This window comes from Athene cunicularia, assembly GCF_003259725.1.
Source record: "Athene cunicularia isolate RWA chromosome 8 unlocalized genomic scaffold, athCun1 chr8_part1, whole genome shotgun sequence".
NCBI classification, from domain to species: Eukaryota; Metazoa; Chordata; class Aves; order Strigiformes; family Strigidae; genus Athene; species Athene cunicularia.
The window spans coordinates 7411505-7426003 of NW_020799109.1; the positions used below are offsets into that span (position 1 = coordinate 7411505).

The 14499-nt window shown below is 35.7% G+C and overlaps 1 protein-coding gene across 1 annotated transcript in view; it reads left to right on the plus strand.

The window, feature by feature from the left end:
- FAF1 (Fas associated factor 1) overlaps positions 1 to 14499 on the plus strand; it is a 155146-nt gene that overhangs the window by 6064 nt on the left and 134583 nt on the right. The window contains exon 3 of the mRNA XM_026853882.1: positions 13290 to 13336. Coding sequence (XP_026709683.1) covers positions 13290 to 13336 — 47 coding nt within the window. The remainder of the gene's footprint in view (positions 1 to 13289; positions 13337 to 14499) is intronic.

Below are 14499 nucleotides of genomic sequence, written 5' to 3' on the forward strand. Positions count from 1 at the left end.
GTTTTGGTGGTTTTTTTTGTTTTGGTTTTTTTTTTTTTTTTTTTTTTTTTTTAATAATGTGTAGTAAATCTCAGTACAAGTTGGTAAAAACTAATACACTAACGATGTCTTTTGTCTTTTTTTTGTAACTGGTTTGCCTTGCAAAAGCTTTGATGTGGTATCTCTTTGTATGTTTTTTTTGATGGATTTGAATTAGTCTGCCTCCAGAAACTAGGTGATTAATTTAAGTTTGGCACATGGCCATTTCTTTTCCTTAAATGTGGGCCAGCATTGTCATATGTTTAGCAGCTCTCTTGTTTCATTCTAAGTGGGCTGTATTTCAGTGGCTGGAGAATCAGGACTACACATTATGCTGATCATGTTCATCACATTGGCCCCTTTTATCTTGTATTGTTGACCTGCTGTTTTCTTTACTTCAGAGTTGCAAACTGAATATGGCACGCGTTTGACAGCACTCAGTATGGGTCTAGTGAGATGTTCATGGTGTGCTCCTCTCATTAGGTCAAGATCTGAGGGATTTTCACTGTTAGGAACAGGGGCTTATCTGTGTGCTAATAACGTTCTTCCTGTGGTCAAATGAACGGTCACATCTGCCTGTTGGAACCAGAGGTTTGTATCCCAGTTTTTTTTTAAGGAGCTTTTAAAGTTTTGTTTTAGACAGATGTCCTCTTCTGGATCTTGGTGTTCTGTTGTCAGCTCAGTTTATGCTCGCTGTTACTGCCCTGAGTTGCCTGGACAGCATTCCAAATCCTTCTGCCAGCAGAGCTAAGGAAGAAGGAAGCTTTGAGTTGGGTAATGACAGGTAGTACTGGTGGATGGGCATCCCGCTGGTGCAAGAGTCCTGTGGGCATGGTGCCTGTTCTCCAGGAAATACAGGAATTGCCGGTTTATTGTGTGTCCAACTGCAGCATTAATCTTTTCTAGTAGGACACAATTAAATTGTATGTGAGCTTTTCTTTTACAAAGGACCACAGAAATCCTTTTGGGGAGTCTTTAATGTACTTTCTGTTAAATTAAGGATCCCTGCTTGCAAAAATGGTTTGATTTCTCATTCTTTATATTTCCAGCTTTTTGCAGCTCCCAAAGTGACATTTCTGTGTCTTTCAGTAAGCTCAGGTGCATGCTGTGTATTTTATGCAGCTGGGTGGTAGTGAGGAGGACTAGCTAATTCTTAAAAACCCCAGGATTATTAAATTCATTGTCTTTGTTTACTTTTGAATGCCTTCATCGCAGGTAAAACAGATGTTTCCTTTCTATATATTTTCTACATTGATGACGATATGAAATGGGAAGATCTATAGACAATTGTAAGCATGGTATGGCTTTCCACATGGCTGTATAAACATTCATCTATTTAAAAAAACCCCAAACCAAACCAAAACCACCACCACTAATACATGTGGAGGAAATTAATGTTTTTTTACTTGCAGAATGCAGAATAGGTGTGCTGCTTTGTCACCTCAGTGTGCTTCAAGGAGGGAAGATTACCTCTGCTAGCAGCAAGGTAGCCCAGTATTTATGGTCCTAGCAAATCCAATCTGCTTTCTTCTGAGACTTTTAATAATGGCAATAGTTGATACCTCGGGTGATGCAGGGAAGTGTTCAATATATTGTCTCTGTGACAGTCATTTCATGTGACTTCAATGAGAGCACAGATTGCAATAGATCCTGTTGTGTTTCTGCATCAGTCTTGGTCTGTTGCCTGCAAGTGGTCTGTTAGACATCAGAAAGTGGTTAATTACAGTTTAAAATAAAATGGAGCCAAACCCATTAAAAATGTCACATATGTGTTCTGACACATGCAAGCATGGAAACAAGCACATGCAAGCAAGAAAACAACCATACTGAAGGGAGAATAGAAGTAGCAAATGTTTAACTTATGTGTTCTATTCAAAACAATCAAAAGTTTAGAACTATTATTTTATTATCTACGTTCGTCCCTTGGATTTCTTTTTTCAAAAAGCTTAGGTGGTCTTTGGATTTGTTTTCTTGTTTGTATGACCCTTTGCTCTTTCAAAAGAGATTGAGAAACACTGCTTGAATTATGTTAACGTTGCCATGTCTTGTGATTTATTTTTTTTTTTAATGAGAAAACCCATGAAAGCTGTAATCAATGCTGTAGCTGCTGATATCGTGTAAATATCCAAGAATCTCAAGTTTCAGTGTTCCCCCTGTAAAGAACAAGACTGGCAAGGGGGCAGTCTCTGGTTTGTATGTAGAGAAAGATTGGAAAACCGAAATGAATTGTTTTCCCCATCTGTAGTCTGCTATTCCAAAATTTTATTAGATTCTCATGGATCTTGTGTGCGACTATTCAAGTACCAAAAAAACCTCTCAAAATGCACTTTACCTCAACAAATAATAGCTAAATTGTTTACTAGACCCGGAGGGGTGGTTGGTTTCTAAAGGTTATTTCTGTCTTTTTATTTTTTGGTCCTAATGCAGGTGAATGTGTAAGAAATACAGACTCTTCTTTCTGAACCCCTGAGGAAATTACTGTGTCTCCTTATCAGGACAAAGCCTTGTCTGAGAAAGATTCTTTGGAAATTTGGTGAAAACAGTTTTAATTTCTTTAAATTGCTCCTCTGCTGAAACCGAACTCTTCTTATTTCACACAAGTCTTGACAGCCTCAGAGCTTGGGAGGACTTGAGCTTTCATTGTGGAAAACTGGTGCTGTGCAGTGTCATTCCTGTCTCCTATTTTCAAGGCACTGCTACAGTATTAACATCATAAAATTATTTGTTTAGTTGGTGACTAAGTGTATTTAAGGCTCATTTTGGTCTACCATGTTTAAACGGATTGAGGCCAAGGGATGTGCAGTTTGCAACGTTATGGAAACCATGAATTAGGGTTAAATACATGAAATATTTTGTCCCTCAATTTGAAGGCAGCCCTTTGGGAGGATGAAAAAACTCTTAAAGAGCTAGGGATTTTTTTTAATTCAAGGCAGTTAAGAGTCATAGCTTTAAACATGTGTTTTCTTTAGTGCTGTTTTATGTATGCTTTGCAGTTTTATTAATTCATCAGAAGGGACTAATTCTCACATTGCTGTGATTGAAGGAAGGTGTAATGAGGTATATATCTTTCCCACAGGGTAAAACTGGTATAACTTGAACAAAGTGTCTTCTAGATAAACACGCTTTTGTTCCTGTTACACTGAAATAATTCTCCAGTATCTGTGAAGAAATCTTTATCTTTTGCTCCTTCACAATTGTAGCAAATCTAATGGTTATCTTGCAATATAGTAGATAATTTTCTAGACACTAGGGGGATTATGTTGATCTAAAATAGTTTATTTTGTTTTATAACTATTGATTTTAATTTTTCTAATAGAAAAAGCCTGGTTTATTCACCAGAGGATAACAAAGGGATTGTGATTATGTATTTTATATCCGTGGTGCTGTGATGATGCGTATGAAATTTTAATGTCTGGCCAGAGAGTGGAGGAGACTTTTAGGTAAAACTTTGCTGTCAACATTGTAAAGTGAAGTGAGTTGTGCTTCTCATTTCCAAGTAACAGGTAGAATTTAGTTACTTAAGATATAAGCTCATTTACTTAAGTTTTTCTTGTATAGTGAACAAACAAGCAGTGGGACTAATGAACATAGATTTTTGGTTCATGGAAAGAGACTCCCTTTTCTTGTAATAAATAGTTTTGTGTTCCGAGAGTAATCAAAAAGCAGCACCCAAGGTCACAGTAGTACCTGATAGTATTGCTGTAGCTATATGTATGGCTCACCCACCAGCCTTACCTTTTACAAATACTTATTTTCAGAGGCTGGTACCTCTGTAGTGGCAATTTCTGTGAAGATTGCTTAGCATTAATTTGTCCTGAGACATTAAAATTTAAGAGCAAATTTCTAGACTATATCAATAGTGAACTGGTTGGCATTGAGGTTACTGTAAGTAGTTTGTAGTAAATTACTCTGTGACTAGTTGAACTGAAAATTTCATACATCTTATAAACGTGTGTTTGACAACAGTTTGTTGTGGAGTCATGCTGGGAATGTATGAGTGGGAGAAAAATGAAGTAAATTATTTAATTTATGAACCAGCATCTGTGCCACATTCAGCTGTGACTATTTTGCAAGTGAGCCTTAATTGTGAAAGAATTTACCACAGAAGCTAGGAGTCATCTAGACCCGTCAGGCTTTATAAGCAGAATATTTTAAAAATTGATTTACTTATATTACTCTTGAATATCTTAATAGTTCTGTCCTAATTTTGTTTAAATAAACTCTCTTTAGCTGGTCCTGGAAGACCTGCATTGCTGCAGTGCCAGCAGTATAGTGTAGGCTGTCGAGAGGTATAAGGAGAAATACTGCGGGACAAATTGTAAGTTACATAATTTGGCTTGGTGTTTTCTGGTTTCCAAGCTTTTAAGATAAATCTTGCATCATTATTCTTTTCTTATGGACTAGTGATAAGGCAGTCCGACTGCGGTTAGGGTAATTTGAACCTGTGATATGTTTCATGTTGTTACAGCTTTTCAGTGAAGGCGCCTTAGTCTATAGGCAGTACTTCTAGGACATTTTGAATTATCTTGTGTCATGAGATTTCATCCCTGGTAGGTCCTTGCTAAGAGCTAGGATCTTATAACAAGTGATTTTAAAAATTTACTATTTTTATAAGACTGAACAAAAAGGGTGTTGTCATGGGATAGCCATCCCCAACCTGTGTCTGTTAGTGTTGTCGTTCAAATTTACATACAATAGTTAGGAGAGGAGTAGAAATGTGGGAGTTCAGTACATAGATATTTTTTCAGGCATAGCCTTTGTTTTATCAGACTCTCCTGCTGTCTAGCTTAATATTTTAAAGAGTAACAAAATATGTTTTGATATCAAGCATAAGCATTTCTTTCTGTTAGAAGGTGAAGCAATATTGTAAAAAGTTGTGATGTTAATGACTAGAAAATACATATAATATGTGTCAAAGTAGCAGACTTTGGTCTGCGTCATGGTCTACTCTCCCTTTCTATATGAGTGAGGTTTGGGTGCATAATTCAGAGTAGGTTATTTTTCTTTATTCCTGCTGAAATAGAGTTTCAGCTCAGATACATACTAATCCATAAGCTTCTTACAAATCTATTCATGTTACTTATTTTCATTATGGTAAGAAAATGCATCCAGTTATGAATTTATGCTTTGTTTGGGAAATTATGTAGTGACAATATAAAATTAAAGAACTGTTCAAAATGTGGGTTTTTCTCCCAGGATTATAGAAGTATATCTAACTGTTGAAAGGCTTCCTAGTGCATTTCGGCATGTTGTAGGAACTATCGGAAAAAGTTTGCTGAAGCCACGAAAGAAGTAGGGAGAAATGGGAAACCACATCTAGAGTGCTAATTGTAAGCTATTTCAACGCGTGCTCTCTTGCTGATGAAGTGAATCATCTGTATGAATATATTCATGTGGCATTTTTTGATGAAATGTTAATTTTTTGCTTTATTAGCAATTCTATTGTTTTGCAGCTTTTCATGAAGTATATTTGTTGTAAAGAAGGCAAGCTGAAATAAAGCAGAATGCATAGACGACATTTCATTGTAGTTCAATTACAGCTTTTGGTTAAATTTTAACCACGATGGGGACAAATGTTGGCATTCTGTAAAAACTTTGTGGGTGTAACTTCACGTCTAGCACTTGGAAGTACTTTGAGACTTGCAAAGCTGGGGAAACGCCAGCAAGTATAACACAAGCTACAGGAAAAAGCTGACTCATTTCTTTGCCTTTGAAAAGCCTGGCAAAGATAGCAAAGGTAGAGGTTGCTTCTGTTACTACTGGGGCACAATTAGTAATTTTAAAATTTAAATATTATTGCATTAATTTAAAAATCCAAAGCAAATAATATTTTTTTTTTTTTTTTAATATCAAACTCATAGCAGTCATGAGTTGCTAAAGTAGTGCTTTCAAAGTAGCTGTGTATGTAGGAAGGTGATAGTGTATCTTGTTTGTAAAAAGATTCTGGTCTAAAATAATTGGTGTTTCTGCAGAAGGTTTTATGGAATTTCTTGTTTAGAACAAGACACTGCAGACTTGCCTGTACCAGGCGAGATTTGATAGTTGCATAAAGCTGTACAGAAGCCACGTTCCTCTGCTTGGGGATCTTATAATGCAATCTTGAAGTCTTGGGGCAGAAAGAAGTGATTGTATTACAGCTGATTTCAGTTAAACCTTTATTAATCCAGCTTGAGTGCAGTATTTGACTAATACTTACAGTGTGTTTCTGTCAGCATCGGTTACTAAAACTTCTGCTCTTTATTCCCAAATCTTCTACTTTTTTATTGTTGTAAGCTGATCACAAGAAAAGTCTATGCATAGTCTGTTTTACTGTGATTTCAGGAAACTGGATAAAAAGTATCAGCAGGTCAGAACAAATGTTTTGACACCTCTACATCTGGCACTACCCATTATTATCAGTTCTGTTGAAAATACAAGCCCAAACTAGTATTTGCCAAAAAGAAAGTTGTTAGGGGAGCATTTTTCAAAACATTTACTGTTATTACTAAAATATATGCCTATAGCAGAACCTGGCAAGTTAGTTTCGTTCTAAGAAATACTTCTTTGCTCAAGAGGAAATAATAAATCTTCCTGCTTCTCCTGTTTTGCTTTGCTGTTGTGCATAAAAATATGTTCCTTTGTCACTCAGATTTATAGTTTGGAAGCAATTTAAAATTCACTTTTGCTTTTTCTGTCCTTTCGTGCATGTTTTATCTCACTAATGCTTTCCTTTATCCTTTATAATTTAATTATTTGTTCTCTGGTTAACATTTGTTCAGTTTTGGGGTTTGTTTAAAGGAACTTTTTTTAAAGTTCCTCAATGTACAAAGCATTTAGAATTTTATCATCCATTAATTTCGTTTGAGTAGTAAATAAAATAATGGATTTTAAATCTTTAGGATAAGCAATTTATCACGTGAAAGCAACAAAATTAGAGTAAGAATATTGTATTTCAGGGGGAATATCACTTTTAGCACAAATTAGGAATAGGATTAATTGCAGTGGAATTACAGTTGTAAACAGAGTAGTGCAAATGACCCTTTTGATGCTGTGGAAATATATCATACAATAGATAAGAAATATCTTTTCTAGTGTATTATAGATTGCTAAATGAGGGCCTTTTAGTGTATTTCATTACACTTTTAGCTTTAAAAAAACCCCGTGTTTATTTGTTTAAATTCAACAAGTCTTGAATGATCCTCAAGCAGGATGGATTGATCCAGAGGAATACTGGCTGATCTTTTCGAAGTATAACATTTATATATATATTTTTTAATTCTACACAACTTAAAACCACAATATGTTTGTCTTGTATGTCATCTCTCCCCCTATAGTGAGGTTTTGTATGTAGGTTTTGGTGTTGTAGTCACTTGTGTAATCAGACTGAGATGCAAATTAAGATTAAATGCTGAAAGGGTCAGATGAATATGCACATAGGTTTCTATTTGTTTTGTAGTGTGCAACAAAATAGCAACTGTTTTTCATTGTATGTTAAAATACAGTCCTAAAAGTTGCTAGCACCCCTTCCTCTAAGATGGTGACCTGTCCTGCTGATTAGAAGACAGTGTGTGATAAACTTTCTGAATTTGCGATTTGAGAGAATTTGTTTTTATATCAAGAAGATAAATATATAGTAAGAAGAAAAGGCAAAATGAGCAGGAAAGACATAAAATGCAGAGCTTTGTTTTTTTTAGCTTACCAGATATTTTAAACCAAAAGTAAAATCTGAGTTTTAGCATTTGGGAAAGAATATAGATTTTTTTTTTTTTTTTAACATCACAGTAAATGAATCCTTGCATCAAAGAAAGCTCTTCCTGAGTTTTATAGAAATAATTAAATATGTGGATTATAAGGCTATTACTTAAGTGGAATACAACAAAAACCCCTGTAATTGCTAGAAATATAAATGTGTCAGACCGACAAATTCAGGGCCTTGGAAGAAAGTGCCCCATGAGCAAGTTACTCAATTATATTTCCCCTTGACTTGATATAGTTGATATAGTTTGGTCAGACATCTCTGGGTTTTGGATTAAATCATCTGTATGGCAGTTCCTGTTACCCTGTGTCTGTCTCATTCCTGTGTTGTGTGTGTTTAATGTAAACCTCAGTTTTTAGCTAAACAAATGTAAATCTCTGTGTGAGCTTTATTAAGTAGACCAAAGATGGTCTTACTTGCTGAATTCGATGAAACCTAATCAAGTCTTTTAAAATTCGGTGAGAGCTGATCCATAGATAAACTTGTACTGGTTGCGTTGAGCTGATTACGGTTATTTATCTCGGTGAAACTCATGCAGCTTTCACATGTCCATGATATTGACATCTCTCTAGCCTCCTCTTCTGAATGGGTTGTTCTTCCAGTATCATGCTGCTTGAACTTGCTTTCTTAAAGATGTGTCAATACCTGTTTGATACCCTGCTTGAGAAAGTTGATCTTATGTCATGCTTTGTAAAAGCTCTTTCTCTTCATTGGGGTAGAGGTTTGAATGGGAAAAGTTTTAAAAGATCTATATCTAGGGTAGGGTCTGTATCAGCCAAAACCGTTGTGTGGTATGGAGATTGGAAAGGAGAGGGAACAAGAGGTGGCCATGGAGGAAGATCTCCCACCTCACCCATCGCAAAAGTCTTTAACTGTGATTTTTGCCTGGACTGGCTTTTAACTCTTAAGATAATTCATCTAAACGTCACTTTTAAATTCTGGAAACTTAAAAACTACCTCCCATCTGTAGTTCGTGAAGAGGAAGGAATTCCCCTTCTCATTTGAATATACAGTCAGAGACCTCTGCTTTTAAGCAGTATGATTGGCAAATCCAGTCCTTCTTCAAACTTAGTGATAACCACTATTTTAAACTTGGGAGTTTAATGTTTGTGCTATCTAAAATACGACAGTTTGTTCAGAATTAGTCATAGGACCTCATTCCTTTGCCGTGAGAGTCACTGTAAGATGTGCTCAATTGCTTTTAAATGGTTAGTACTGTAATTGTGTATTTTGAGAGAAGTCATCAACATTTTTGCTTCACCGTTATTAAGATATGGTGGTTCTTGGTTTTCTCTCTAATGATATTTTGTACTCATAAAAGATAGTTAAATTGAGTCAGAACTAGCTAATCTATTTAAGTTAATATTCCCTTGTGAAAAAGCTTTAAATTTCACAGTCTACTTCACACTCTTCTTTAGGCACTTAAATAATTTCAGTCTGTTTGTAGAATACCACAGAGTTTCTGGTTTGCCCAAACTACTAATGAATTTGGCAACCTTTCATTAACCCGATTGCTTCATTGTTTCCTATGTTTGCAGGAAACAAAGTTGGATTTAATATATACTGTAATTGGAAGCTTGCTGCTGAAACAAACACAAAAAAAAATATTTTTACTTTGAACCTTTGTAATTGGTACTCATCAGTCCAGTATTATATCATATTCATTTAAAAGAACAGGATTCTCAGTAATGTTTATCAATATATCCTTGTACTGTTGGATGATGGAGTTCCAGAGTGCTTGAGATTGGAAGTTATTTCTGGATGTCATCGTGGTCCAAAGCAGGTCCAATCAAATCAGGTCATGCAGTACTTTAATAAATTCTTAAATAAGCAATTTCAGTTCCTGGATATAAGACCGATATCTCTAAATAAAATGTATAAATTAAGAATAACTGAATTTGGCTTATAAATTCCTAAAATAAATTGTGGGCCTGGTAGTTGTTTGAATGTTGTCATTGAAACAATAAGTATGTCCTCACTTCTATTCCTCTGTTCTGAGTTTGAACAGTGCTGTGGTAGAGTTTTCATATGGATGGCACTGAGACACACCTCGGATTCCTGGCTTTGGGAAAAATCTTATGAAACCCCTATAATTTTCCATTTAAAGTGACCTCCATTCTTTAAATAGTTGATAGCATTAGAATAGGCAAATACCTGTCAGAACTGTGGTACCCAGTATCCAGCAGTGACAGTTGTGGATGTACAGCATATATGCACGTGTGACACTGTGTGATGACAGCATAAGCATGGAGTGTTACTTCCCTGGTTATTGGAAGCTGAAGAAATTTTCTGAGCCAGACATGATACCTTTATATTTAAGAACCCATGAATACATTTAATGCACCTGCTACTAAAATTGTTTCAAGGGTAACACATCTTTTAAATTACCTTATATTAGTCATGCAGGCTATTTTTGATGATCAAATGATCCCTGTTTGGAAATTAAAAAAGAAAAAAAAAAATCCTATCTTCGAATGTTTGCTTAGCTGTGGAGACCTGATCCTTAAAGGGAGCTGATATTGGGGAAGAACAGCCTGGAACAGATCTTGCCTTAATAACTTGTTCTTTTTTAGATTTTTTTTTTTTTTTAATAGTCACAACCTTCCTCCTGTGAAATTCTAAAGCAGATGGCTGTTCCTTTTCATATTTTCTTTGCAGGGTCTACTTATAGATGTCTTGTAAGAACATGGATATTTAATATTTATGCAATATCTACATGTGCACTGCTACCATTTGCTGTCTACATAATTTTAGTCTTCCATCTTGCTTAACAAATAGTGTCCAGACTCTTTATTTTTACAGTGTGGTTAATAGAGGTCTTTCCATCAAAAAAGTACATAATGCTGCTGCTGTTTTTTCTTACTGCTGTGCCCCTTAAATGTCATCAAGTTTACAAAACTGGGGACGTGAACAAGCGAGTTATTCAGTTTTAAAGAAAATAGCTTGGAGCCTTTATCGAATTTAACCCTTCTAACTAGGCTTAGAAAAAGTTTGAGCTGATTTAATCCTCTGAGACTGAGACATGAGCTTGGACAGAAGAAGTGTGGAAGTGCCGTGCTGTGCTATATTTCTTCATAGCTGAAGCAGCTTCTTTTTCGCCGAGTAAAGAGAATTCTGTTGTGCTACCAGATCATTATTAGTGTAGTTCCTGTGGTACAAACCCCTGTGTTTGCGCTCTGTATCCTGCAGATGCAAAATAAAGGATTTTTTTGTCTTTCAACCAACTTTACCTGCCGATTGACAGAAATGTCTAATATGTTGCTGATGAGTACAGAGGGGAAGCCAATCCAGAAAAACCCAAACAAACCAAAACCTCCCACTTTTTCCTGGAGGTTTATTAGATGAACATGATCAAGAGCTATGTATGACTGCAGAAACCACGATAATGATAAATGAGACATGTTGTTAAAAAGAAACCACTGATCATTGCCATGCACAGTGGATAAACTGATTTAAAAACTGATCTGGTAAGGAAGTTTTGTTTTCACTGCAATTAGATACAGCCTCATGGATATCTGCTGTAGCTTATATATACCTGTGACCCTTTTCCTTGTCTGCTTTTTTGGCTATTATTTATGGAACATTTGTTTCTAAATACATGATAAATCATATTGCAATATCATAGTTACTTAGCTGAGTTCAGCAGTAATGCTTTTTGACTATGTAGCCTTAATTATTAATGAAAATTGTAAAAAATCATGTTTATACATTCAGAGAAAAAGAAACCAAAGCATTTAAATCTTGGTTTAATGTATTTTTGTGTTTATTAAGCACTTAACCTGCATTTTTAAAAAAAAATATCAGTTTGTAAAAATGATGTTGATAGATGGCTGACTGTCTGTAGTTCACCTGCAGTATATGACTTTGTTCTCCTGGAGTACCAGGGAATCTGTGAGCTTCTAAATGTCAGTGTTTACCTCTTCATCAGGGACCAGACATTCATTCACACTCATTTACCAGGTATTCTGGCCAACAGGTCAGGAATATTTTACATATGAGAATGGATATTAAAAGTTGTGGTAGTAGAAATACATGAATCACTGGTACAGCAGAAAAAGGAGATTAGTGGGATGCTACAAACTCTCCTTAACCTCACTGTTAAGTCTAACAAATTCGGACTTGTGAACGCAATAGTGATTATAAAGATCATCAAAGAGCAGAAGTAGAATTTGTCTCCTCTCTAGATTTGTTTGAATTCTTCTTTCTCATTCCTTGTCAAATTCCCTCCCAGGCTATTCCACTTTATTTGCCCACTGCTGGGCTAGGATTAAAAGTCTGAAGTTAGGTAGGGTTCTGATGTGTTTAGTCCCATATTTCTAGTGATAATCACAACAAAGTTTTATCAGCTGGGGAGTAAAATGTGTAAGTCATCTTCACCAGCTCATAAGGTATCACTTTCACTGCCCCTCAAATTTGAAAAATCCTAGCAATGAGACAACTTTAAATCACTTTTTTGGTCGTATAAAGCAGTATGAAATAAGTTGTCTTCTAAGTACTGTTGAAGAGAGTGTTATTTGCTTTCCCTCATCCTGACATATATAATTTCAGAGTTTATATAAACTTCTATGGCATCAGATGTGCTGGAAATGCATTAAAACTTTTTGCAATGTAGAATGGAGCAATGCAGCTGAAAATAATTTTGTCACAAATGAGGTTTTGAACTTGCAACTGGGGTATGTTGTGCCTATTTTAAAAATAGTGCATTTTAATATGAGATAGAATTCATTAGGATATAAGTAATAATTCTAATTTCAAATAAGACCAAATCTGAATGCAGCATGCCAGGTTTGTACTTATACACCTATAAGTAATATTTTGTTTGTTCTGATGATCTGGACAGCATGGAATGATACTTAAGTAAGATTTATCCGGTTAAGAAATACTTCCTTTTCTACCTGGGGTAGTAATTTCTGCGATTCCCTGGCACGTGAGGACTCTTAAGAGGCTAGATGATATTTGTATGTGTGTGAGGTCGAAGCAGGTTGTCTGGAAGGCGTAGGTGTGGTGGAGGCACGTGTGCTGTTGAGTAGCTGTTTGCGCCAACTTCATCAATTTGTGGACACATCAAGCTTGCAACATGCAGTGTATGTGCAGCTGTGCAGGTTTATAGCTTTGTGCTATACTTCTGGGAAACATTAGATCTTCTGTGTATGTGCTGTCTGGCTGCCTTGTCTGTGCACAGTTAGCTCGATGCATTTGAAAGCGATTACGTTCACTGTACGTACCTACATACAAAGTGTTAGATTTTACAGAGCATGGGCCATGCAGTTTATTCCCATGCATTCCACCTGGGAAATCCATTGCATGCATCTGGGAGTCTGAGCTTCAATTCATGTTGGTTTTCACTTAGACATGGTTTTTATTTTATGCAGGTACTTTAATGACAATACCATTTATCAAGAATGTTCACTGAATGGAGAACATTTTATAGCAAATTTTAAAGCAAACTAATCACTCTTTTAAAACATATCACACAAGTTCTGGTTTATTTTTGTTGCTCTGTATGCTTGACTCAAAATTTGTTTTCTCTTTTCAGGCAGCTATTAATGGGGTAATACCACAAGAAAATGGCATTCTACAAAGGTAAGCACAGAAGACTGGAGTAGTACACACAGAGAATGATGCTGGGTAACAGTTACTTTTGTTGTTGTTGTTCTTGAATCCGAAAATGATGATATAATTCTCCTTTTAGAGCAGTTTTTGAAGCCACAAATTCTGTTCCTGATTTAACATTTTGATTTTTCCCATACTTAAGGAAGACCAGCTTGAACACCTGTTCAAATTAGTTAATTTTTAATTAATTGGTTGTTGGATCATTCTGTGCAGGGTTGTCTCTTTACTAAGTCTGGATTTTGGTATGTTTTCTTGAACGTCATGACTTGGGTGTTGGTTTCTGTTTGTTTTGTTTTTTCAAATATCTAAAAATTTGGAAGGCAAACCCACAGATGTTCCTGGCTAATATTTTTTTTCTCCTTATATGTTTTAAAGGTATTGATGTTCCATGCTTCCCTGTCCCTGGATAAAATGTTTGTATTTTTGTAGGTTTGGTTGTGTTTGTGTTTTTTTTAAAAAAGAAATTGAATTACAGGTAGCAGATACTGTGGTAGATAAAGTAAGGTTGTTCCCTTCAAAAAATAGCTTTACTGATTTTCTTTCAGCTTCTGAATTAAATTTTGGCTTGTATATTGATGCCTGGATATCTTGAAGTCACTGAAGCATGAGCTCCTAAGTGCTGATGAGGCAATTGAAAACAGCAGAACAGGAGTTGAGCTGCTTGAGAAAGTAAAATAGTGTTTAAAAATTTGTTTAGAAAAATACTCAATGTACTATTTTAAGAATTTTATATTAAAGATGAAGAAAGACATGTAATATGGATAAAGTGGTGTTTTGGCATCTCTGTCAATGCTTACTAAAACTATCATTAAATAGAGTCAGGTTTTGATTCAGGACCAGTAAGCTCAGGAAGGTTACTAGATGTTTATTTACTATAAGGCCTACCTAAGATCAAGATTAAGATCAAGTGTCAGTTGTGTGGAACACTCTACCTATGGTACTAAGTCCTGACTTCAGAATTCAAGATTCAAAACACCAGAATCTTTGGAATCATTTGGTCAGGTGGAAGGAGCTGGGAAGTAGTTATGCCTGACTTGGATAACAAGCTAGTCTGGTGTCCACTTAAAGCTTTCTTCCACACTGGCTTATTCATTTTTGTAAATGATTGGACAGTCAATTCCCCCCCCCCCCCC